Consider the following 22,609-nt stretch of genomic DNA (forward strand, 5'->3'; position numbering starts at 1 on the left):
CCCAGTACCCCACTGGTGACTGAGGTGTCGGGGCCCCACACTCTGGAATGACTTGAAATCAGCCATCTTGAATCTGTTACTGTGTTTAAATGAGTCCTTAAATTGAGTTTTCTGTTAATAAAAGTGCCGAACTGAAGGTTATAGTGAGACTGTGGTTTCCGTGCAGGCAGTGTTGTTAGCTGATTGTTCTCTCACACACACCAATCACTGACTTCACTCCCAGTACAACCACCACACAGCTGCATGGGGAGAAATCTGCAGGAAAGAGTTTCTTCTACACAAGTGTCCAGGCCAGAGAGCAGCAGCATGTTAATTCCAATTAGATATTCTTTAATGGAGGTTTCTGATTCACACTGTCCTTCGACAACCCGATTTCTCAGATGTCAAACCTGAATAATGAAATGCAATTGAGGCAAATATAGAACTTGAATCTAAAAACAAATGCATATTTCTTCATTGTTTTGTGAAATAGGTTCATATCTATACCAACATGTCTTTGTAAGGTTCATAGAAACTCATTTATAATCTGTGTCCATCTAATGTAACATCCATGTTTACCAGTCGTCATTAACAATAAGTCTGTTTTCATATTAACTGTTCTTCATTGTCTTTGTTCTCATTTAGTTTGACCTTATTAAACTCTGTTGATTGCATTTCATTTCTGGTGAACTAAATCTTGAGTTACAACAATTTATAATACATCATTGTCAAAATGGTGGTGGACATGTGAACGTGAAATGAAGCAAACTTTTTAGAATAACGATTTTTATTTCTTTTCAATGACAGCTGAATATTACTTTATTCACACTTTAGATACATTTTAAATTAAAAAACACATTTAGAAGGAAGAATTTCGTTAAAACCTGAATATTTCAAAGCTTAAAAACATGCTGAAATAGCATTAACTTTTTTTAAACCATTACTTTAAACCACATATGAATAATAAACTTAGACTTTTAAAGACAACAGACAAACTCTCCAGACACTTTTTTCCCCCCCATTCATGACATCGCAGATCCTTTCCAGAGCAGCAACCCGAGCCTGGGTCTGGGCTTCAGGACCGAGACTTGCTGACCCAGTGGTACTTGTCCACCCGAGGCCCAGTGAAGGTAAACGTGGCTCGATAGGACTTGAAGCCTTTCTGGATGGAGAACTGGGAGCCCGGGCCTCCGGTTGGAGGAGGGTGAGGAGGGTGAGAAGGGGGAGGGGGGTGGGAACGGGGAGGGGGGTGACAAGGGGGAGGGGGATGAGGAGGGTAGGGGTCACCGGCGAAGGCCTTCCGCTTCTCCCTCACCCAGGTCTGAGGGGCGCCGGGAGAAAACTCGCTGAACTGAGGACGAGAAGTGATGATGATAGCTGGCGGTGACAAGAGATCTGCACCCCCCCCCCCCATACAATATGCTCATAAAACACGATTCTTTGCATTAGATCAAACCATCTAGAGCCTGTGATAAGTCCATCAGGTTCAACCTACCCGGTAGACGCTGTTGGGGTTGCTGACAGTTGGGATGGTTTTGGGTTCAAGGTGGTTGGCTGGGATCGGAGCCGGGCAGAGAACCGACAGGACGCTGCTGCCGCCGCCGCAACTGCCGCTGCTGCTCATGCTGTTGCTGCTCATGCTGCTCATGCTGAAGTCTCCACCGGCCTCCTCCTCGTCGTCGGAGCTTCCTGACGGGACGTCAAGGCTCGCCCGCTCCACGGCGTCATGGACACGTCGGGAGAATCCCCCATCGCGCCGGCAGCTGTCCACCACGGAGACGCAGAACGGGGAGCTGCGTTCACCATACCTGTGAGAAACAGACAAACACTCTGAGACCAGTTTATCGCACGACTTGTGACACACGTTCACCATCTGTGGCCTCGGACATCACAAGTCACTCGTAGTCCTGGCTCACACGTTTAAGAAGCAGCCATCTCTCACTGCATGTGCTCAAACACGGGACTCATCCTCTAAGCTCCTTCTAAATTACCTTGGACCTCATCTGCTGCAGCCATTATTAAACTGCAGACAATATGCTGTTGGTGCCAGATTTTTTAAATTGGTGGTAACAAGGTTATGGTTGGTATTAATCTAGCCTCAAACCTCTAATGGAGGCAGTTCTTTCTTGTGGACCAGCAGTTCTTTGGTGCCATTAAACCAGTTTCTAGCCCAGAGCCAGTTCTTTGGTCGTTGAAACACAAACAACTGGTTCCAGATCAGGCTTCTTCCCTGAACCGGCCCCTGGAGCCGCCTCGTGGAAAAAGGAGGTAAGAACTGTCGGTTTCAGCTTCACACTCGGATCATGGTGCTACAAGAGTGAGGCGGGCTGACCTGCAGGACACCTCTCCAGGGTCGACCCACACGGTCAGCTCGTGGGGGAGGCCCAGATCCTGGTACCGCACCGCGCTGCGCTCACAGGCCTTCTGCAGCACCGGGTCCTGGAGCCGCACACGGTTCATACGCAGACACCTGAGGAACCACAGGGAGATAGAACCAGGACATTATGAAGCTTGTTCCACCATCAAGACACCAAAAGCCACAAAATGTCAAACAGCAGTTCCTTGTGTGGATGCAACATTATTTAGAGAATACAGGCAGAGAAGACACACGAGTGTGAGATTGAAACCAAACAAGTCCTTTACAAGTCTTGCTGAAAACATGCAATTAAAGTTTGATTTAAAAAAAAAAAATGCATTCTCTTCCATCTGCTGTGATCTATTTGGTCTAATTTATCCAGAGTGTTCAAATTCAATCTAACTTGTAATCACAGCAGCGAGGGAGAAATCTGTAAGATTAATTTTCAGAAACATCCTCCTATGTACACTTTTTTATGTTCTCTATTTTATACTTTCACACGTTGCAATCAATAGTTTCCTCATCAAACTCTGAAGTCTTCTTAACGAAGCAATGGTGGATTTTAAGGATTCAAAATCCAGCTTAAATTTGTAAAAGAAAGTTAATATTTTAATGACATTTTACATTTTATTGTAATGAAGGAAATAGATCAATTAAAGCCGTTCTCTCTGGATGTTACTATATGAAGAAGGGTAAAAGTTCCCACTGAAATTCCAGTGTCCAAGGCCTCATCCAAACATTTAGTGTATTCTCAGGTGTGTATTCAGAGTTACTGACTCTCCTCCAGTGAAATCTCAGTCTTTGATTATTCATTATAACTAAAAGTACAGTATATTATAGAGGACAGTCCAAACGGCCTGAGGAAGGAGTGAGCAGGTTGATGATGGGATGTTACTGACCTGTAGGCCTGACCCTTGCTGGGAGCCTTCGGGTGCCAGTGGTTCTTGTAGCTCTCGAACAGGGCAGAGGTCAGCGCAGTGGCAAACCTCTCCCTGCCGCGGTTATCCAGACATCCATACCGCTTCACCAGCCGAGCCACGAAGAACACAGCGGCGGCGATCTCCTCCTTCATGGCCTCCCTGTCTTCACCTGAACCTCCCACCTGTTAAAAATCCCTCTGACGATAAAACCTGCGCAGGCTGAACCTACTGGAAGTTAAAGGAACTCGGGAGAAATAAAACCAACGGATACAAACTGGAAACCAGTCAACTCAAGCAAACATATTTGCTGCTGCAGCTCTGCAGAGAACTGAGCTCGAGACGACAAATCAAATATCTCCACTGGGAATCTGCAACGAGCTGCGCGTGTGTGTGCGTGTGTGTGAAGCTGCAGCGGGAAGCGCACGTGCACCAGAGGCCGTCAGACACTGGAAGTTTGTCCGGAGGTTCGAGAGCTGCTCACTTCAGGTGTGTGACGAGCGCTCGCACCTGAGGCCGCTTCACTTAATCACCTGCTCGCTCGGTTTCCCTCGCTTTCTCTCTCTGGGGGGGCGAGGCCGTGACGTCCCATAAAACCGGAAGTTCGCTGGAACACGCGCGGGAGATGAGTTGTCCCAGAAAGTGAAAGAAAAGTTAGGATACAGTAAAGTTCTGTCCCAAGTCAGGAAGTATCCAGGGAGCAGGAAACAAGAAGTCGACTAGATCTTTATTTATTAGTGCATTTAATTGGATAAAGTTTGTTGTTTCTCTAAATGTGCGTTTATTTTGTTTAATTACTATTCTTGTGCCTTTTATTTTGAAGGATGTAGATTAGTTTTCATAACACGAGATCAGTAATATTATGGATTAAGTTGAAAGGTAGAGAAACACGATCAATATCAAAAAAAGCAAAGAAGAAGTAAATCAAAGATAAAGTGATTGTTCTTAAGTGGGAATCTGGAAAGCTGCACTCATTCACACAATTTCTTTTAAAAACATCTAAACAAAATGTCTGAATAAAACATCTTCATTCTTTTTACCTTCATATATTGTCATACTCTTCTCTTCCATCATTCTGGTTCAAGTTAATCTTGGTTCCCTCTGTCCAGAGAATCCTGTTGTCAGTCAAATGTCCATCACTCCTGAGCCTCTGAAAATGGAGGAACTATATACAAATAGGTGTAATTCCTAAATGGCTGATATTATTGTTAAACCTCTTGAATTAAAGCTGAAAGTCCAACTACTTATAGACCTGAGTGTTTATCACACACTAGAGGAAACACTGAGAACGCATCATGTCTCCTTTAAAACAATTCACATAACGAAATACAAAGAAAGAAACACACTGATACGGAAACAATCACAGCATATATTTTTATTTGAGGGAACATTGAATTTATATAAACCCATTCTGTCAAAGAAAAAAAATAAGATACTCAACGTAAAACTTCCAGTCGAGAAATGAATCCAGTGAACAAGCAAAGAGGTTATAGACAGTAACGTGAAGCTGAGAGAACACCGAGGTGCAAACAACTAGAGGAAGAGAAAAATAGAGATTTATAGATTTCCTGGTTCGGCTGTAATATTACAGTAGCTACAGCAAACAAAGCTTAAAGCAAAGTAGTGTCAGTCACAGGCAGAGAGAGAGTCACCGGTTTAGAATCTGCCAGATGTTTAATTAATTCTGGAGGTGAGAGAATGGAAAAACACAAAATATCCATAAGACAACAACACATACAGAAAAGTCCACTGACTTCATGTTAAAAAAAAATAAACTTAAATAAAATAAAACACACGTGGCACAGATTTGGGGGGGGGGGGGGGGGTGGGTTCTTCCTGCTCAGGAACACAAACCATCACACGTTCACAATCAGTAAATTTATGGTGAGTAAAGGTAAGAGCTCCTCTCCCTAAACAGATTGTTTTAAAGGCTTTAATGTCACGTGTTCTGTGATTTGGTCCAAAGAGCAGCTCTGTGGATCTAAACCCAAAATGTCAAACTATTCCTTAGTCCTTAAAGAAGTAATTATGAGAACTGCTCGGTGAAACACTTTTAGTTTGTAAATGTGACATTTAAACACATGAACATTTTTCTTTTCTTTTGGTTTTCATGAAGGTTGGACTTCACTTGAGTTTGTCTGCTACGTGCTGTTCTCACTGAGGATTATTAAATTCATGAGCAGGTTTGAATGTGGTCGACTCGGAGCACTTCAGGAATCTGAGAGGAATCGAGAGGAAGGAGAAGCTGCCTCAGCTGAGTCGAGTTCAAAGTCACGTACAGTGAATAGATCCATCGATCGTTCCAAGGTCAAAATCAAAATCTTCTCATAATCATGAATTAAAACTGCATCATCTGATTGTTCGCTACACCATCACTCCTCCATATTAATGGATGAAAATAATCTAGTACCAGTGAAGTACAATGAATGTTTCATGATCGCATTAACATTTTACAACCACATGCGCAGGAAACAGGAAATGTTTCAACATGTTTGATTGATAAATAAAACCATAACATTCTGTCGGTCAACTTTTTGAGTTAAAAACAACACAAAAGCAGAAAAGTCTCCTTCATCCATCTCTTGGTTTTTTAATACAACGGAGTATAGGGGCCATGTGGAAGAAAACAGAATCCAAGAAGCATGAAGTATTATTACAAGAAAACAAGTTGTAATATTACCAGTATACATTTGTAACTTTACCAGAGCGAGGAGCCACGTTTTTATTTCACAGGAGTAATTTGAAAAGCAGAGTGGAGCATCTTAAATTAAAGTAAAATCTGTGGACAGTAAAATAAAACTGAAAAACTCACATAATGAACCAGTGATCGACACAAAGTGTAAAGAAGTGTAAAGCTGTAACAGTGCAAGACTCTCGGGACTCCAGGACTGTGTTCGACACCAGGTTTGTCAGAAAGAGCAGCAACACACTGCTGACACACACTTTAACCCACAACACACAGTTCTCTGGAGTCTGACACACACACACTCAGAACCACAATGACCATGTGAACCAGCACAGCTCTTCAGTGGCAAAGGATCTGATCCACGTCCAAACTATTTAAAGCAACACTGCAACTTTCTTTTGACCTTAACATATCAGTGAGAGAGTGACCCTGGAGAAAGTTTCCTCCTTCACTCCCTGAACGTCTGTAACTCTGGTGGGGGGGGGGGGGGGGGTCCATCTCCTGTGAGAAGAACTGACTGATGTGGCTACAGGGGGCGCTGTTGCTCAGTATACGGTTACAGAGTGTTGCTTTAAAACGATGTGACCGAAAAAATGACAAAAGTGAAGTACACTTAAAAGTTGAAAAAAGAGCTAAATAAGAGATCTGTGACGTGTTGGCAGGCTGGAGCCAATCATAGCTGACCTTGTTACAGCTCAACCAATCACAGGGCCGACGTACAGAGACAAACATTCACACCAACTGGCGATTCAAAGTCTCCAATTAACGTAAGCTGCACATGATTGCTGGAGAAGTACCAGCAGCCACACGTCGAGGAGCTGTTTTCAAAGTGCACGAGTTAAAATGAAGAATTCACTAATCTGCGATGATTTGTGTCGATCTCAAGACAATTTAGAGTCAAACATCGGATCAACGCTGCACAACGAAGGAGGCCAGATCGAGAATCCTTCCACTGACCACCTTCAACAAACCTTCAAGAAGAAAACAAAAGAGCTATAAATACAATAAACAGCCATTTACACTGTGGGTCAGTAATGACATGAACGTCAGCAGAACCTCAACACGTTCCCTCACGACACTGCAGCCGACTGGAGGTGCAGGAAATGAAATGTCGACACAAAACAAAACAACTTCAATATCGGTCACCTGTCTGGATTCACAGTCTCTCAGTGTTTCGTTAAAAATCAAAAATACATTTAAACCCTCAAAAATAAATAAAAAACAGTTGTTTTGGTTGTGAATGATGAAGACAGAAGTTTTCTCATCAGAGGCTTTGGTTCAGATTTCACAATTTTTTCTTTAAATAGATCAACATCACTAAATTTATGTTCCAATAAACAACTTAATAAATGTCAAGCTGCTTTCGGACCTGCACTGAAGTCTCAACACTTCCCAGAGGTTTTCCAGAGGAACTGTTTGTGGAACCTTCCCTGCAGCCCCCTGGTAACATGTCTGGAAAATGAGTGAGACCAGGTGAGAAAGTCCCGGAAATTCACAGAGAGCGAGTAAAGGACCCAAAACAGAAAAAAAGAAAAGAATGAGAATGTCGGGATGAAAAGGAGGAGTTGAAGCAGGAGTCGATTTGCTGTAAACACAAAACACTGAGATTTCCACATCAAAAACGTGTAACAGTCAACTGGAGTTTTGTCTATTTTTTCCATGCAGTTCCTCGACATTCAACAGAAAATCAAGTTATTCACTGAACAGGTTTCACGTTCATGCAGTGCTTATGTCCTGATAATACAGGGTTCCTACACGTTAATCATTGATGACCTTCATGTTCTTTTCTTTCTCTATCAAACGCCACAAACTGACACTTCCTGTGTGTATTTATACATTTCTCATGTTTCTTCTGTGACTGAATCCTGAGCAAACATCACAAGCCTCACCTGGGTTCTTTTCCCCCAAAGCCGACTCTCATGAGAGTCGACCCAATCCAGAGTTAAACTCTCTCAGCAGCTCGAGGATTCAAACTTTCATTCCGACATTCAGCTGCCTGGGGAGTGTCGGGGGGGGGGGAATCGAGGGTGACAGTTCAAATCAAAACTGCTTTAAATAAACAAACCAGTGACAATAAATATAAATCACATGAAAAGGTGAAATCAACAGTAGGTGTTGAAGAGCATGGGCAGATGACGGACACTGTGTGGTATCGTGTGTATGGATTCAGGGGGGGAGGGGGGGGTGTCTGAGCTCCAGGTGCTGCCGTGCTCACACATCTCCCCCGACACAGTCGCACAGACCAGCGCAGTCCCACTTCCTGTTCCCTGTTAAAACGGAAGCTTCTTCAGCTGCTCGAAGGTGATGAAGAACTGAGGAGTGAAGTTAAGGGAGAACTTCCATGACTCAAATCACAACAGAGTTCAGACTGGAGACGATACAGACACCTACTGATGCTGTTATTAAGATGTGTGTGAAACTAGCAGGTAGATTAACATCTCTATGAGGGAACTCAGTTTTTAAAAAGGATACGATGATGTTCCAAGGCCCCAGTCGTAGCCAGTTAGGCCAGAAGCCCTTATAGAGAGCGAAGAAGCCCTCGTTCCTCCACGTCTGCATCAGTCCGTCCATGGTTCCTTTGTACATGGGGGCCCCCGACAGAACCCGCTGGTTCATCATACGAGTCCGGACCACGTCTACGGGGTTGGAGGCGAGGGCTCCTGCCAAGCCGCACGCGAAACTGGAACTGTTCAAACACAAGAGACGTGGAAACCCGTTGAGCTCGTTAGCCTTCGTGTAGTTTATACAGTTTCAGACAGATTGCTGACAATCAGGGGGAGACGACAATGAAGCAGATTACAGCAGAGTTTCATTGACAAAACCAACAATGAGAATAATGAAGCAGATTCAGGCCCAGCCGTCGGTATGAGACATGTTTGAGGAGGAGGAAGATGAAGGGGATGTCCCTGAGTTGTCAGGTTTTATTGTTTAAAAACATCATGCTCATGAACTTTGGGAAAATGAAATGATTTAGGATGAAAGAACAATGTTTAAGATATTAAATCCTTTCATTTCAAGTCTATCGGCAGTTTTAATTCAGCGCCTTAAAGGGATTAAAAGAGAGTTTAAGAATAAACTATACTTACATGAAATGGGTCAAAATGGTGTCTCCCATGGCACCGGAGCTGAGCAGGTGCTTTTTCGTCATGTCATAGACGGGAAGCTCCACCCCGACGACAATGGCGGCTCGCTGTGCTGTGGGAATGACGCCCTGAGGAAAAGGAGGGTGAAGACAATAAGTCTGATTGTTATGATATCACGAGACAATTCATTTACCAGAACAAAAAACAAGCTCTGTCATTAACCTAGACTTGACCTGGACCCTGGAGAGTTTTTCTAAAATGCTCATGAAGTTTAAGGAAATGATTTACAATGAAAGCCAAATGTTAAAGTTATCAAATGCTTTAATTTCATGTCTCCACCTGCTTCACAGGCTTGTTAAACGTTGGCAATGAGACTTTATTCTGGGTTAATACAAAATGAAATAATGAAAAGTGTATTTCCTTCAGCACCTGGTGAGCCACATACACATCCCCACACAGAGTGAAGCAGCACTCACTCTCCACAGCCCCCTGGTGCCCTCTGTCTGGTAGATGTTGTAGAAGTTGGACACCATGCTGCCTTGGAGCAGACTGCCCTGCGCCTGCATCCTGATCTGAAACACACACACACACACACACACACACACACACACAGAGTAGATGTAAACCCTATGATCAACCCTGATTCACAAAAGTCCTTCACTCTGTGTCTGAAGATTTGTTTGTGTTTTACATCGAATTAAAAAGGTTATTTGATAAAGAATTAAAAAAAAGATTAAAGTTATCAAGCAGAGATATGTGGTTAAGTACAGCAGTCTGTAGTTACTGTTTAATAAAGGTTTTAATGAGTCTGAGTATTGAGAGAGTCACCTTGAGGACGTCGGTGGGGTTGGCCAGAGAGGAGGACAGGACTCCAGACACCACGCCACAGAAGACGTTGATGGCCATGGTCTCATCTGACAGACGAGAGACAGATTATTAATTAAACACTAAAACAATGAAGCCAAGATCAGCTATGATTTTAACGTTTAAATTCACATGGATCAAAAAGCCATTATACAGACTCTCGTGTGTCACGTTCAAAACACGAGCTGATCTCGTTCGTGATCATGTCCTGGTGTTTTTGACAAACGGCTCTCAGCAACTTTGATAAAATCTTTCTATTAAATATACAGATAATCATATTTATGTCTGTAAATAACTTACAGATCGTAACTGCTACTGCCAAATACTGAATTCATTTTGAGGCAGTGGCTTCATCAGTATCAGTAAAATCAAACATAACTCTTCTTTTAATCAGTTTGCGTTGAATCCCAAACAAGACAACATTTTGAAAGTCACACGTTAACAGTCCACAAACAAAATTCAATTTGCTTCCAGATTGATCCTCGCAAAGTCACAGAATGAAGTCGGAAAATAAAAAACTTTAAGATCAAATCAAAACAAGAGAAGTGATCATTTTTATAAATGCAATCACTTATAACTAGTTTCTTAAGCGTGCATTGTTTAAATCATACATTGTTATCGTCAGTAATTAGAAATCATTTTGTCTAAACACAAGTTTACATTTGTTTGTATCCTCCTGGAGGAACACACGGGTGTTTATGTCAATTTACGTGGTCATGCCTACAAACTTATTTACACTCTCTCTCTCTCTCTCCTGATGTTTCACACTCCACCCATGTGACACTCTGAGCAGATCAAAACAAACTGACTCTAATCTGTCATGCTGCTAAAGAGACTGACCACTGGGGACAGGGTTTTAAATGAGCAGACACAAGTGTTAGCCGTTAGCGTCACCAGAGTTTGTCAGGGTTAGAAAGTGTTGGATCTCATTAGTAGTCACCCAGAACAGGTCTACAGTAAGGTAAGTACAGGAGATTGAGGTTAGAACAGTAGTTACGGTGATCCCAGATCAATCTGACCAACAGTTAGTGTGGCGGTCCTCGCACCGCTCTCTTTCAGGGGCCAGGGACCGGGCGTTCGATCCCACCACAACCACAGGGCAAACCCAAGCCTGTATCAAAACAAGCATCCAAAACACAGTGGCACGATGGAGGCACAGGGCAGAGTGCAAACAGCAAACAATCACGTTTCTGAACAGTTTACAGAGATAAACTCAACAGAGAAACAGTGTTCCTGCTGCAGACAGAAATCTGGGTAATGTCCCTGATTCAATATCACCAGCAAATCTTCTGTTTGTGCTTTGATTTCACATTAAAATGTCTTTTTCTAGATCTAAGAATTGATCTGAATCATGTTTGAGTCAAAACATCTTGAGCTAGAAGCCATTTAAAAACCAAATGTCGTTAACTGACTTGTCCGCACTGTAAACAGAAGCAACCTGCCACCAAAACATGCATACATGTGCTTTTTACCCGACTCAAAGAACAGAGAAGGCTTGTGAGGCGGTTGTGTTGTGAAGCACAAAATGTGTTGTGAGTCCAAACAGAGAGAAGAAATGCGATAGAAGAGGAAGAAGAACAAGAACATTTGGGTTCAAACTAGCAAAGATTTGTTGAACTGTTTCAGAAACTACAACAAGGTTGATTTTACTATGTGGAACTTTTTATATTTATGATTCCACAGTAGAACGTAAAAGCACCAAAGGCACTAAAGCCCTCTGGTGATCTGCAGAGTTGATTTGTTGTTCTATAAATAAGATAAACGTACTTAATATACTTTGGCTGGATACATCCTTGAAATAAAAATAGCTTGGGTCATGTTTGAAGTGTCACTTATATTTTAATGATCGGCTCCAGACCTGTTTCCAGTTTCCTTCGGGCCTGAGGTTAAAACGGCATCTGCCTCGAAAAATTTGTCAGGTTCTACAAAAAAACATATTTGGTCTTTGCAAACAGAACTGACTATTACTATTAATAGAAGTGAGATCTGATCCCAAGAGAACACAGGGGACACATCGTAAAACCAGGACTTAAATGACGAGCTGTCCACTTGTGTTCGGTTCTGTCAAGAAGAAAAAGGTTTCATGTGACTCGTGTGACAGATTAATGGAAGCCGGTGAATTAAAGAAGGTGATCTCCTTCCCTGCTGCCCGACTGTAGGTTTAGACCCCTCAGATGAAAGACAGAACATGAGCAGTAAGCAGAAGAGAAGAAGAGGACAGAACACCCACCTTCTGGATTATCGACAAACAGCCTCTTCAGAGTGTTGTAGGTTCCTATCTTGATTGTCCCGTAAGAAGCTTGTCTCAAGAGAGCGGGGGAAATCCTGAAAGGAGAGGTACATCACAGCTGCTTTCAGACATGCACTGAACTCCAGATAATCTCCTGACATTCTCCTGAGGGGCTGTATGTGAGAATGCAAATGTCGAGTGAGAGGCTCTGGACTTTCTCTGGAGTTTTTCCTGCCAGCCCCCGAGAAAAACCTCCAGATAATGTCCGAAGCATCCCAGGTGAGAATACATTAGGAGATTCTCCAGAGGGTTCACTGTGAGCTAGTGATCGATGATCACCGAAGATGATGTCAGGAGAACTTTTGGGGATACCGGCTGAAACTTGATTCAATGGGCTGTAAACAAGATCTCTGTAGCAGAATATGCTACTTCCTGACTCTGCCTTCCTTTGTCTTCTACACAGAAGCAACAATTAATCTTAACAAGTGTAAATACAAAACACTTGAATCACACCCGCTGCTTTAAAACAGAAAAGCTCATCCACTTTCAACATGCAAAACATGTTCTGTCCCACTGGGCTTCTTTCAGAGCTGGAGTTGGATTCCTCAAAGTCACAGTTCAACCTCCCACCAAGTTTAACAGCTCCCTGTGAGTAGCTCATTACTGCATATCGTATTGAGCACATGCTGTTTGTGTCAGCATGGAACAACTTGCGAGGGAGAAGAGAAGAGAAGTAAGTACATTTATCTAACAGCACGTTAAGAATTTAAACGGAAATCTGTCTCCCACCGAGGAAGCAAGGCATCTTAGATTTATTTAACTTTTCTATGAATAAGATTCACTTGTACAGCACGTCTGAGGAAGTTCTTATGAAGGTTTCAAGGATTTAAACTTGAGCCTGAAGCCTGAGACAAAAAACACTAGTTGCCACTAACATCTGGTTTTGTCTGCAATAGGAATGGATGAAATCGGCATGCACCCGATGGTCAAAATGACTTACACACAAGTTTTAATTGGCTCCGATTGGAAACGGGACATGGGTGAACTGGTGAATGCTTCAATTTGCCGCTCCTAAGTCATTATTGCACATTAGCAGCGTATTAGAACTCAATCAAGCTGCTCAGATGAAAAACTGTTTTGATGTAGATGTTTTTAGGAAGATTTAAATTGAACAAAGGCAGGAATTACAGATAGTAGGTTGTTATTGTTATTATTAAAGGTTCCATACCCAGAATACAGCGCTCGAATTCCTTCCTCTTTGCCGATCTTGAAGAGGGCGTGGAACATGCCTCTGTAGCGCACCTCTGTGTACTGGGACTGACCCTGGACCTGCAGCCGGGTCTTAGTCAGGTCAACGGGAAATGTCCCTGAGAATGAGAAAATAAAAATAATAACATGAAGAAGAAGAAAGATTAACTTTTAAAAGGAAACTAAGGTGGTAGAGTTACAGAAATACAAGAGTGGACAATAATTAGGCACAGAGGATATTAACTGTGGTTTGTAGCGTTCAATTATAACACAAAATGTACGACAACACAAAAGACAGAAACATTATTATCGAAAAGAATAATTAGTGAAACTTTTAAGTTGTGGCCCAGGTCCTTGACTAGGTTAGAAGAAAAGAGGTGAGATATCCTTTTATCAATTTATCAATGTTGTTGTTTTGCTGATGTTCTCCGTTATCTGCAGCATCTATTGCACTAAAAAGGTAATTTTGAGGCAGTTTTATTCTTGTTGTGGGTTAAGAACAAAACGATGTTGCACCTCGTTAAGATCTATGAGACAAGTTTTGATTTATGAATATGGGCTACACAAATTAAAATTGATTGATTCATTGAAATAGCTCTATTATGTGGCAGAGATACTGAGACAAACAGACTATTTTATGTAGTGTTCACTATTAAGTAAACAATATGGACATTTACCAACAACCGGGCTGAGTAAACATTTTGGATTAAAGGTCCAGTGTGTAGAATTGAGTGACATCTAGTGGTGATGTTGCATGTTGCAGCTTCATACCCCTCACGTCAGCCTCCCATGAAAACATGAAAGAGAACCTGTGGTAGCTTCAGTTGTCTTAAAACGTCAATAAGGTTTAGTTTGGACTACAGTAAAAAACATGTCTGCCGCCGTAGAGAGGAGCCACTCCTGATGTAAATATAAAGTATATAAATATAAAGGCCAATTCGAGGGTAAAGACAACAACACATTTGGGACAATTTAGATGATTAATCATCACCAGGATTATTTTATATTAAATGTCTGCAGATACATCCTTTCACATAAATCTTACACACTTGAATCTTGAAGTGAATCTGCAGTGACAGGAGCTGTGATCTCTTTCTGCTGGATGCATCATCTCCGTGTTTCACTAGCATCACTCTGCAGCAGCAGGTGCACAATCCCCCCCCCCCCTCCACCGTGGCTGCATATTGCTCTAAATACAAAACACTGTTTGTATGATGCATGTGAATCCGACGCATTGAAGCGTGCAGAAGCAGCCGGAACACATGACGGTGATCGTCCGCGGGCTTGTGGTGCATCACGTACCGAACTCTGCGACAATCGAGGCCATGCCTCCGTAGATGAACGGCTTCCAGTTCAGGTGGTCCATCCCGTCGGTGGCGGCGGCGGCTGCTTCCACCTGCTGCAGCCCCGCTAGGAACAGGAGGAGGACGCCCACACACAGGTCAACACAGTGATGCAGCCGCACACAACACAACATGTCCACGAACATCGGAGCGACGGAGGGAGAGATGCTACAGATCAGCGACGCGCCTCAGCATCATCAGCCCCGGCAGCAGCTGCTTCCTGCGCCGGAAACTGACGCCAGCCGCTCAGAGAACCAGCGCATATGAAACGGGGCTGCCATTGGTCGGGAGTGCTGTCAATCGAGCCACCTAGCGACTCCATTGGCTGAGAGGGGCGTCGGGGGAGGAGCAACCGAGAGAAGCTGACAGCGGCAGCAACAGTGTCACGAGAATTCAAGTTAATAACAAACACAATAAAATGAAGTTTAATCAACGCGGAGTTAAACACGAACTAAACTCCGAGTTTGTTTTTAAATAAATAAAATCAGTTTTACGTGTTTTCTCTGTGATGTCATCGAACCGACTCCAGCTCGAGGCGAAGCGCTCGTGCTAAGCTAACGGCTAGTTAACACTTTACCTGTTGACTAGGTCACCGATGAGTCACTAGTTACCGGTGCGTCCTGCCGCGGCGTCACGTGTCCCCGGTGTGTCGAACTGTTATCTGACGTGATCCTCCGTCACTCAACATGTGACGTGACTCCGGTGCAGAACCTGCTCACAAACTTCTGTCCCGCTGTTAGCTTCCGGTTAGCATCTCTGCCAATGGCAACACACCAACAAGTCACCGGAACAGGACATCCGCTGAAACCTTCAAAATAAAACCTTCGGTTGATGACCTGTGGTGTTGGGTCACAACCGACATTATAGTATAAGTACTACTACTACTATTACTATTACTACTACTACTACTACTACTACTACTACTACTACTACTACTACTACCACTATTACTATTACTATTATTACTACTACTACTACTGCTGCTACTAATACTGCTATCGCTACTGCTACTACCACTAATACAACTACTATCATTACTACTTCTACTACTATTATTACTACTAATACTACTACTAGGATTACATGGTCGCTCACTGCTCTGTGTGTCCTGCACACAGATGGGTTAAATGCAGAGGTTAAATTTACCTACCATTGCATGAGTGTGTTGTGCATGTCTGTGCATGTGTTTGGTATAAATAAACATATCTTAATCTTAATTTTAATTTTTACTACTATTATGAATACTACTGATACTACTACTATTATTACTACTACTATGACTACTGATACTACTACGACTACTACTATGACTACTACTACTACTACGACTACTACTATGACTACTACTACTACTACTACCACTAATACAACTACTACTACATCTACTACTGCTACTAACAATAATAATAATAATAATAATAGTAATAATAATAATCATTATTATGATGTCATGATAATGATCTATATTCTTATAATTATTATGAAAATGTTAATATTGTAAGCTAATACTATCTACTTTTATTTAAAAACATATATACATTGTTTATTTATTTTAATATTATTACAATTATAATTTCACAAAGTTTCCATTACACGCAGGTATTGTTTAATCTAAAATAACGTTTTATTTCTTCTCTCTATTGTCCTTCACACGCGTTGAGTTCATGTGAAGGATTTATTCCCACACACCCTGAACGCACCACACTCTTGTAAAGGACACAGGGCTGGGCACACCCGTAACCATGGAAACACAGCTGGGGTTTCAGAATAAAAGCTTGAAGTGACTTCTATTTGTTACATCTTCATGTCTCAAAATATGTAATTGAACAACTCAGATTTATTGTAAAGTTTTATAGTTTATTATTTTTTTATTTGCACGTACACGTCGACAGCGGAGGTAAATCAAATAACCGAGTTAGAGTTAATAAATAAATGTCCAGACTCAGCTGCTGTACGTCAGGATAAGTCATCAGTCGTTTCACCTCAATGGACAAAGGTTCACAGCCCATTTACCACAGGATTCTTCCTCTTGACGCAGGAACACTGAGTTCTAACCTCCATTCACTTCACTCAAGCCTTCCAACTCAAATAAAATCTGCTCTTGCAACAGAAACCTTCTCTGTAGGAAGTGAACAAATAGTTTTGTTCTTGCCTCTCAGGTTTGACTGATGCAAATGACACTTAATTGGTAAAGCATCTGCTCGCTGTCTCGAACATTTCAGACCGATCAAGCCTTTCAACAGATCCCTTCTCTGATCCGATTTGTTCTTGGATCTTTTTCTTTAAAATTAATTTATGCTTCTTGGTTTAACCCACAGACTGTGTATGAATTAAGACGACACAACGGATTCACAAAAGTGAAGCCAAAGACTCTTAATCGAGCGGCTGAGGCTCAGGAAGTAGAGCGGGTCATCCACAAACCAGAAGGTTGGGGATTTGATCCCCGCCTCCCCTGTCACATGTCATAAACCCTGTCCCCTCCATAATTCTGATCACACTGATGTATGTTTGCTAGTGCACAGACTTTGGCTCCATGTAATCGGAACAAGATGGCTGAGTCGCATCTTTATTTACAGTCAATGGTTTCATCTCGGATTTGTTTGTTTTTATGCTTCACTCTTTATAACAGTCCCTCTCACACCCAGGGGCCTTTCAGAAGACGTGTGGGGGGGGGGCTATGTCGACATATACAGATCAACCCTTCAAGCCAAACCTCTAAAATTAAGTATGTAATTGCCTGCTCTGCCTATCCTGTGAACATCCTGCCTACACCTCAGGTCCGACTGCCACCCACAGAACATGAAAACCTACATCTAAAACAGGCCTGAAGGGTTCCTCTCCACTTCACACTGCAAAGATCCGTAATGTGAACATTCATCTGCAGAAGAAATAGACATTTTTAGATTCTCCTCAGAGTCGGGGGAATGCAGTCGATCGGGGCAGATGGTTCTTGCACTTCAGAGAATAACGAGTAGGTCCCCAGGTGGAGTGACACCATTCTTCTCCCCTCTTTCTCCTCTTTCTTCTCTTTCTTCTCTTTCTTCTCTTTCTTCTCTAATTGGCAGTGCACTACAGGGGGACATGCTTGACGACAGCCGCCATGACCTCAGGACGCGTTCAGGGTTCAGGAAGCGCTGTGGATCACAGAGTGGTGCGGAGCAGGCGGATGACGCGCTGGTAGAGCTGCTGGACGACGGACGCCAGATTCCTAAAGAGAGACAAGTGAGAGAAAGTGATGAAAAGATGTAGAGCGACTTATAGGAAAGAGCAGCAGAGAGTGGGAAACTAAGAGTACTGAGTAAATAATGAGAAATCAAGTGTTGCACCACGTGTCAGCTCATCATTTGTACAAATTATCTCTTTCACTAGTTTGTTAATCAAAATGAAATCAAGATTTCCTGGAGAGCGCCCCCCGGTGGATCAGGAGTCTTTTAATGATCTTATCATTGCTCTATTAACGGTTTAACAATGTCTGACTCAACAATATTTTAAAACTCTGACACCTGACAGGTAGAACCTTTGGACTCATATTCAAATATGAGTATATATAAGTATTTATCTTGTTAATAACTATAAAATAATGGCAGAGATCTGGTCAAATTTCCAGCTACAGAGGAAATTCCCAAAGAAACTCCTGAAACTTGGGAAAGTTTCAGTGACGACCATTTTGCTCTTCCTTCTTTAAATAAGAATCATCCAGGGGTCAAGTCCATCTGGAGATAAATTTAAATATATCTGGTTTGTAACGCTCCATCTTCCCGTCAACAGCATCAGCTCCTTCCCAGTCAAAGCCAGTGTTCCATGTATGACTGGTCTACGATCACAGGGATCAGACTGGTAATATCCCAGCCTTTGCCTTATCTATCCTATTCCTGCCAGGGGTGGGCCTATGGGATGTGGCTCTCATTAACTATATCCCTGCCGTTACCCGACTGGGCCTCATGGGTTCAGGCCCAGTCACCAGATCCTCACTGTCTAGCTCCCCTCAGAAATGTGGGTCAGCAGAAGGCCCTGGTTTCTCTGGTCTGGGTGAAGTTGTATAAATCTCCCAGCATCCCACACTGAATCTTCCATTCTCGATGGAGACGAAGGTCTAAGTCTCCTACAGTCTTCATCAGTCAATTCCACAAAGAGACTTCTTAAAATCTTTTGCAAGGTACAGAAAGCGCCCGGACTCACCGAGCTCCGGCAGAGAAGCAGTTGTTGCGGTTGGGCTGGAGGCAGAAGAGCGAGGCCACACAGTAAACACAGCACAACAACATGGACAGCAGGCGTCTCTTCAAAGACATCTTCTCTCTGACAGGAAACCTCATACAGTTAGGAACAATTCCATGCAAGTTAATTGGAGACACAAAGAAAGAAATATCATCCTTTCCTGATTTCTTATTTGACAGATTTGTCGTTTTAAGCCTTCGATGAACCGGGTTAAAAAAGAAACTTAACACTTTGGATTCTCTTTGTATTCTTACAACAACCCACAGACCTTGAAGTGAGCAGCAGACCACATGGATGTGTGACATCACCAGCAGCCAAACCCTGTTAATGGTGCCCAGCACACATCATCATGACAGCATCCCATCATTACCTGAACAAACCTGCCTGAGGAACCTTCTGCTTCCAGACTGGTTGAACTTCCCGAGGTGGAGAACTCCTTGGTTCTCAGACGTTCCTCAGACCAGATCCCCGGAGCCGCGGTGGAGTCACAAGTTTTCCCGTCACGGCCGGCGGGGGGGATGGCGTTGGCAGAGGTGTAAACAAGACCCCGGCTCCCTGGGCGCTGCCGGGCACTGGGCACAATAACTGCTGACCCAGGCTTTGTTTTGAAAGCTCCTGAAAGGTCTAGCAGGGGGGAACAACATTCGGACATTGTGTGGCTGCTGGAGCTATTTTCGGGGGGGGGGCGGGGGATCTGGACTGGTATTGAACCTTGTGAAACTGGGCTCTGCTGCTCAGGGCTGAGGTTTTAGGATGAGGGACTAAGAGTTGTTTATTTTTAAATCTCTGTGGCAATTTTACCCCCAAGCTTCAGTTGTGTTTTTAGATTTCATGTAGAGGTGAAAGTGAAATGTTGAGTACACAAGTTAAAGCTGAAAGTTCATCATCAAACACACAACTCAGAAAACAAAGTTTAATCTTTCCTGTGGCTGCTGCTCTGCACCTTGGGAAGCTGGTGCGGTGTCAGACGATGTTTTCTGAGCGTGTGCAGTGAGATAGCGTCATTAGCCAGATGTGTGTGTGTGTGTGTGTGTGTGTGTGTGAGTGTGTGTGTGTGTGTGTGTGAATCCTGGTTGAAAATGGTCCCGTCGTGCCAGATGTCCCTCGTGGGGCTGGAGCAAAACGGCAGCCATCAGGGTTAGAGTTTAACTAAACCCACTCAGATCTGCACCCACACACACACACACACACACACACACACACACACACACACACACACACACACACACACACAGACACACACACACACAAGCTGCAGCTCCATGTTTGTTGCTGTTTATATAAAACCATAAAGCTTTGTGATTCTATCAAGGAAAACTATTTAAATATACAAATATCATGTGACATGCACAAAGACAGTTCGTTTGTTGTAGGGTTTTATGTTCTGTCCATGTTTTAAATTCTGCACATAAAAATATCTGAAGGTAAAGTTTATCATTAACAAGAGAAAGTTGCAAAAACCTTGTACCACTGGCTTTACTGGAAAAGTTGGAAAATCAACTTGATGGTGGTGATGGTTTGGTTTAAAAGGAGTAAAGACATAAACAGGATGAACATCATACATGAAAAGATTCCTTTCATTCATTATTTCATTGATCTACATGTATCAAGAACATAACCACAGTTATATTTAAATGATAAATAAGGTAAATTGAATCTAAAAACAGAAATCTTCCCGGACAAGAGCCAGCAGGAGGATTGTTGGGGCAAGGGTCAGTCCTGTGTGTGTGTGTGTGTGTGTGTGTGTGTGAGAGAGAGAGAGAGAGAAAGAGAGAGAGAGAGCGAGACAGGGGAGGGGACGAGCGAGAGCTGCTGATAGTCCAGTGAGTGTTTCTGTCCTGTGTTGGTTATTCTGGGATGAGATCGACTGGAACCAGCTCCTTTTGTAAAACCTTAACATGAGGCAAGAGAAAAATGTGACAGGACGATTTCCATAAAAACACTTTTCTACTCAAGTGCAGTCATGTGTTAAGCTACTGGAAGTTATTTGATATTTTGGGATATATTGTTTTCACCTCTTTAAACCTGATGGAGTTTAACTGCAACTGCATCTTTTCATGTTGTGATGGACGACGGCTGTGACGGATAAAACACACAATCCTGTCTGCGCCTTCAGGGTTTCACCTTCAAGTCGTCAGTTTTCTGATAGAATGTCGTATTTGCCGGGACAGGCTGAGTCTCCTGTGAGGACGACTCCAGACTGCGGGGACCCCCACTGCGACACGAGGCCTCGGGTGATGGGTTGGATCCTGAGCTGCGCCGCCTGCCTCATCGTCTCCACCAACCTGCTGGTGGCGGTCGCTCTGCTGAAGCTGCTCCTGAAGAAGAACAGCCAGAGCTGGTGCTTTGTCCTCAACTTGGCCCTGGCCGACGCCCTGGTGGGTGTGGCCATCACCGGCCTGGCCACTGAGGACTTCAACAGCGACAGAGGCCCACACGGCCACGTCCCTGCCGACCCGCCCGCCAACGCCACGCCCCCTGCTCAGGGTAGGAGCCGCTGTTTGATGCGGATGGCCTTTGTGATGTCGCCCTGCACAGCGTCCATCATGTCCATGTTCCTGATCTCCCTGGACCGGTACGCAGCCATCAAGAGGCCGCTGCAGTACTCCCTGCTGGCGGGGAGGGGCACGGCGGTCGGGTCCTTGCTTACTCTGTGGATCAGCTCCCTCGCCGTGGGATTCTCGCCAGGTGAGATTTACAATTGTCCAACTGAACGATTGAAAGAACTGAGAACTTGATAATCTGTGAAGTAACTGGTGTCCCCTGCCACCCAGTCATGGTGCGGCAGCTGCAGGCCGAGGGCTACAACGGCTTCTGTGCCTTCTTCTCCGTCATTCACGAGGTGGGCGTGATCGTCCTGTTCAGCGTGTGCTTCTTCCCCGTGCTCTCCATGTTCATCTACATCTACCTGGACATCCTGAAGATCGCCTGCAGCCACCAGAAGCAGATCTTCCAGGTCAGACAAGCGGGCTCCCGGACGACCGAGCGCGGCCCTGGCCATCAACACCCTCAGCACCATCAGCAGCTGAGAAGCGGCTACTGGAGTCACGTCAAGGCCCTGCGGACGGTGGCGTTGCTCGTCGGCTGCTTCTCGGTGCTCTGGTGCCCCTTCTTCGTGGTGTGCATCGTGCATCTTCTGTGTCAAAGCTGTGAGCTCGCTGTAGTGCTGGAGAATTATCTGTGGCTGCTGGGGCTGAGCAACTCGCTGATCAACCCCCTGGTGTACGCCTTCTGGCAGAGGGAGGTGCGGCTGCAGCTGACGGCCATGTTCTCCTGCTTCAGGGGCAGGTCGCTGGCTGCCGGACCTCCAGGAGTCGCTGGAAGACACGACTCTCAGGTGGCTGGGCCGACTCAAGCCTACGTCTGTGGTGGAGACACAGTCAACCCCATTCTGCTGCGGCAAAGTACCAACAACAATGAGGCTCACGCTGCAGCACAATCTGACACAACCAGCTTATGAAAGAAACCAGAAAACTTGAATGTTGTCCATGGCTGTGTCTCAATTCAGGGGCTGAATCCTCTGGGGACCGATGGCATCGCAGGGGCGCAACTAGACTTTCCTGTTTCGAGGGCTCCTTCACACGCAGCCGTCAAATGTGTCCTTCCAAAGGGCGGAACCTTCCTGGTCCAACCTCTTCCAAGGTTCATTGGTTCACATGTCAGGGAACCATTGGCCATTAAAACGTTG

The 22,609-nt window shown here is 44.0% G+C and overlaps 3 protein-coding genes and 1 long non-coding RNA gene across 6 annotated transcripts; 1 reads left to right on the forward strand and 3 right to left on the reverse strand.

Annotated features, from left to right (window-relative positions):
* Positions 1–783: 783 nt before the first annotated feature.
* Positions 784–3,765, reverse strand: btg4 (B-cell translocation gene 4). Its single transcript, XM_062406373.1, has 4 exons — positions 3,235–3,765; positions 2,312–2,449; positions 1,475–1,787; positions 784–1,330 (listed from the first exon to the last, which is right to left on the reverse strand). Exons 1-4 carry the CDS (start codon positions 3,405–3,407, stop codon positions 1,055–1,057), a joined length of 900 nt encoding a protein of 299 aa, XP_062262357.1. The 5' UTR covers positions 3,408–3,765; the 3' UTR covers positions 784–1,054.
* Positions 3,766–4,612: 847 nt separating this feature from the next.
* On the reverse strand, positions 4,613–15,467 carry slc25a14 (solute carrier family 25 member 14). Of its 3 annotated transcripts, none has more exons than XM_062406187.1 (9): positions 15,318–15,467; positions 14,666–14,773; positions 13,344–13,482; positions 12,116–12,210; positions 9,850–9,935; positions 9,498–9,593; positions 9,025–9,149; positions 8,411–8,624; positions 4,613–8,250 (listed from the first exon to the last, which is right to left on the reverse strand). In XM_062406187.1, exons 2-9 carry the CDS (start codon positions 14,727–14,729, stop codon positions 8,209–8,211), a joined length of 861 nt encoding a protein of 286 aa, XP_062262171.1. In that variant the 5' UTR covers positions 14,730–14,773; positions 15,318–15,467; the 3' UTR covers positions 4,613–8,208. The 3 variants fall into 3 exon arrangements, with proteins under 3 accessions (XP_062262171.1, XP_062262170.1, XP_062262169.1); XM_062406186.1 differs by having other exon boundaries at positions 15,284–15,467; XM_062406185.1 differs by having other exon boundaries at positions 14,666–15,068; positions 15,284–15,467.
* Positions 15,468–16,345: 878 nt separating this feature from the next.
* On the reverse strand, positions 16,346–19,474 carry LOC133969982 (uncharacterized). The gene is made up of 3 exons (XR_009924259.1): positions 19,292–19,474; positions 18,886–19,002; positions 16,346–17,914 (listed from the first exon to the last, which is right to left on the reverse strand). It is a non-coding gene; the product is annotated as an uncharacterized LOC133969982 (long non-coding RNA).
* Positions 19,475–21,081: 1,607 nt separating this feature from the next.
* Positions 21,082–22,381, forward strand: LOC133969820 (glucose-dependent insulinotropic receptor). Its single transcript, XM_062406520.1, has 2 exons — positions 21,082–21,609; positions 21,696–22,381. The coding sequence occupies exons 1-2, from the start codon at positions 21,159–21,161 to the stop codon at positions 22,379–22,381; spliced, it is 1,137 nt and encodes a 378-aa protein (XP_062262504.1). The 5' UTR covers positions 21,082–21,158.
* The last annotated feature ends 228 nt before the right edge of the window (positions 22,382–22,609 follow it).

The sequence above is a fragment of the Platichthys flesus genome, chromosome 15 (assembly GCF_949316205.1).
Source record: "Platichthys flesus chromosome 15, fPlaFle2.1, whole genome shotgun sequence".
In the NCBI taxonomy this organism is placed as follows: Eukaryota; Metazoa; Chordata; class Actinopteri; order Pleuronectiformes; family Pleuronectidae; genus Platichthys; species Platichthys flesus.

What these genes read in the sequence shown, in the direction of transcription:
- btg4 (XM_062406373.1), bottom strand. Translation starts at nt 3,407, where the DNA reads ATGAAGGAGGAGATCGCCGCCGCTGTGTTCTTCGTGGCTCGGCTGGTG. An exon ending in AGCAAGGGTCAGGCCTACAG is followed by an intron (nt 2,450 to 3,234) that starts GTCAGTAACATC and finishes GTGGTTCCTCAG; the next exon opens with GTGTCTGCGTATGAACCGTG. An exon ending in CCTGGAGAGGTGTCCTGCAG is followed by an intron (nt 1,788 to 2,311) that starts GTCAGCCCGCCT and finishes TGTTTCTCACAG; the next exon opens with GTATGGTGAACGCAGCTCCC.
- LOC133969820 (XM_062406520.1), top strand. Translation starts at nt 21,159, where the DNA reads ATGGGTTGGATCCTGAGCTGCGCCGCCTGCCTCATCGTCTCCACCAAC. An exon ending in CGCCGTGGGATTCTCGCCAG is followed by an intron (nt 21,610 to 21,695) that starts GTGAGATTTACA and finishes CCTGCCACCCAG; the next exon opens with TCATGGTGCGGCAGCTGCAG.
- slc25a14 (XM_062406185.1), bottom strand. Translation starts at nt 14,852, where the DNA reads ATGTTCGTGGACATGTTGTGTTGTGTGCGGCTGCATCACTGTGTTGAC. An exon ending in CTCGATTGTCGCAGAGTTCG is followed by an intron (nt 13,483 to 14,665) that starts GTACGTGATGCA and finishes TCTCATTCTCAG; the next exon opens with GGACATTTCCCGTTGACCTG. An exon ending in TGGGGCCTTGGAACATCATC is followed by an intron (nt 8,251 to 8,410) that starts GTATCCTTTTTA and finishes TTCACTCCTCAG; the next exon opens with TTCTTCATCACCTTCGAGCA.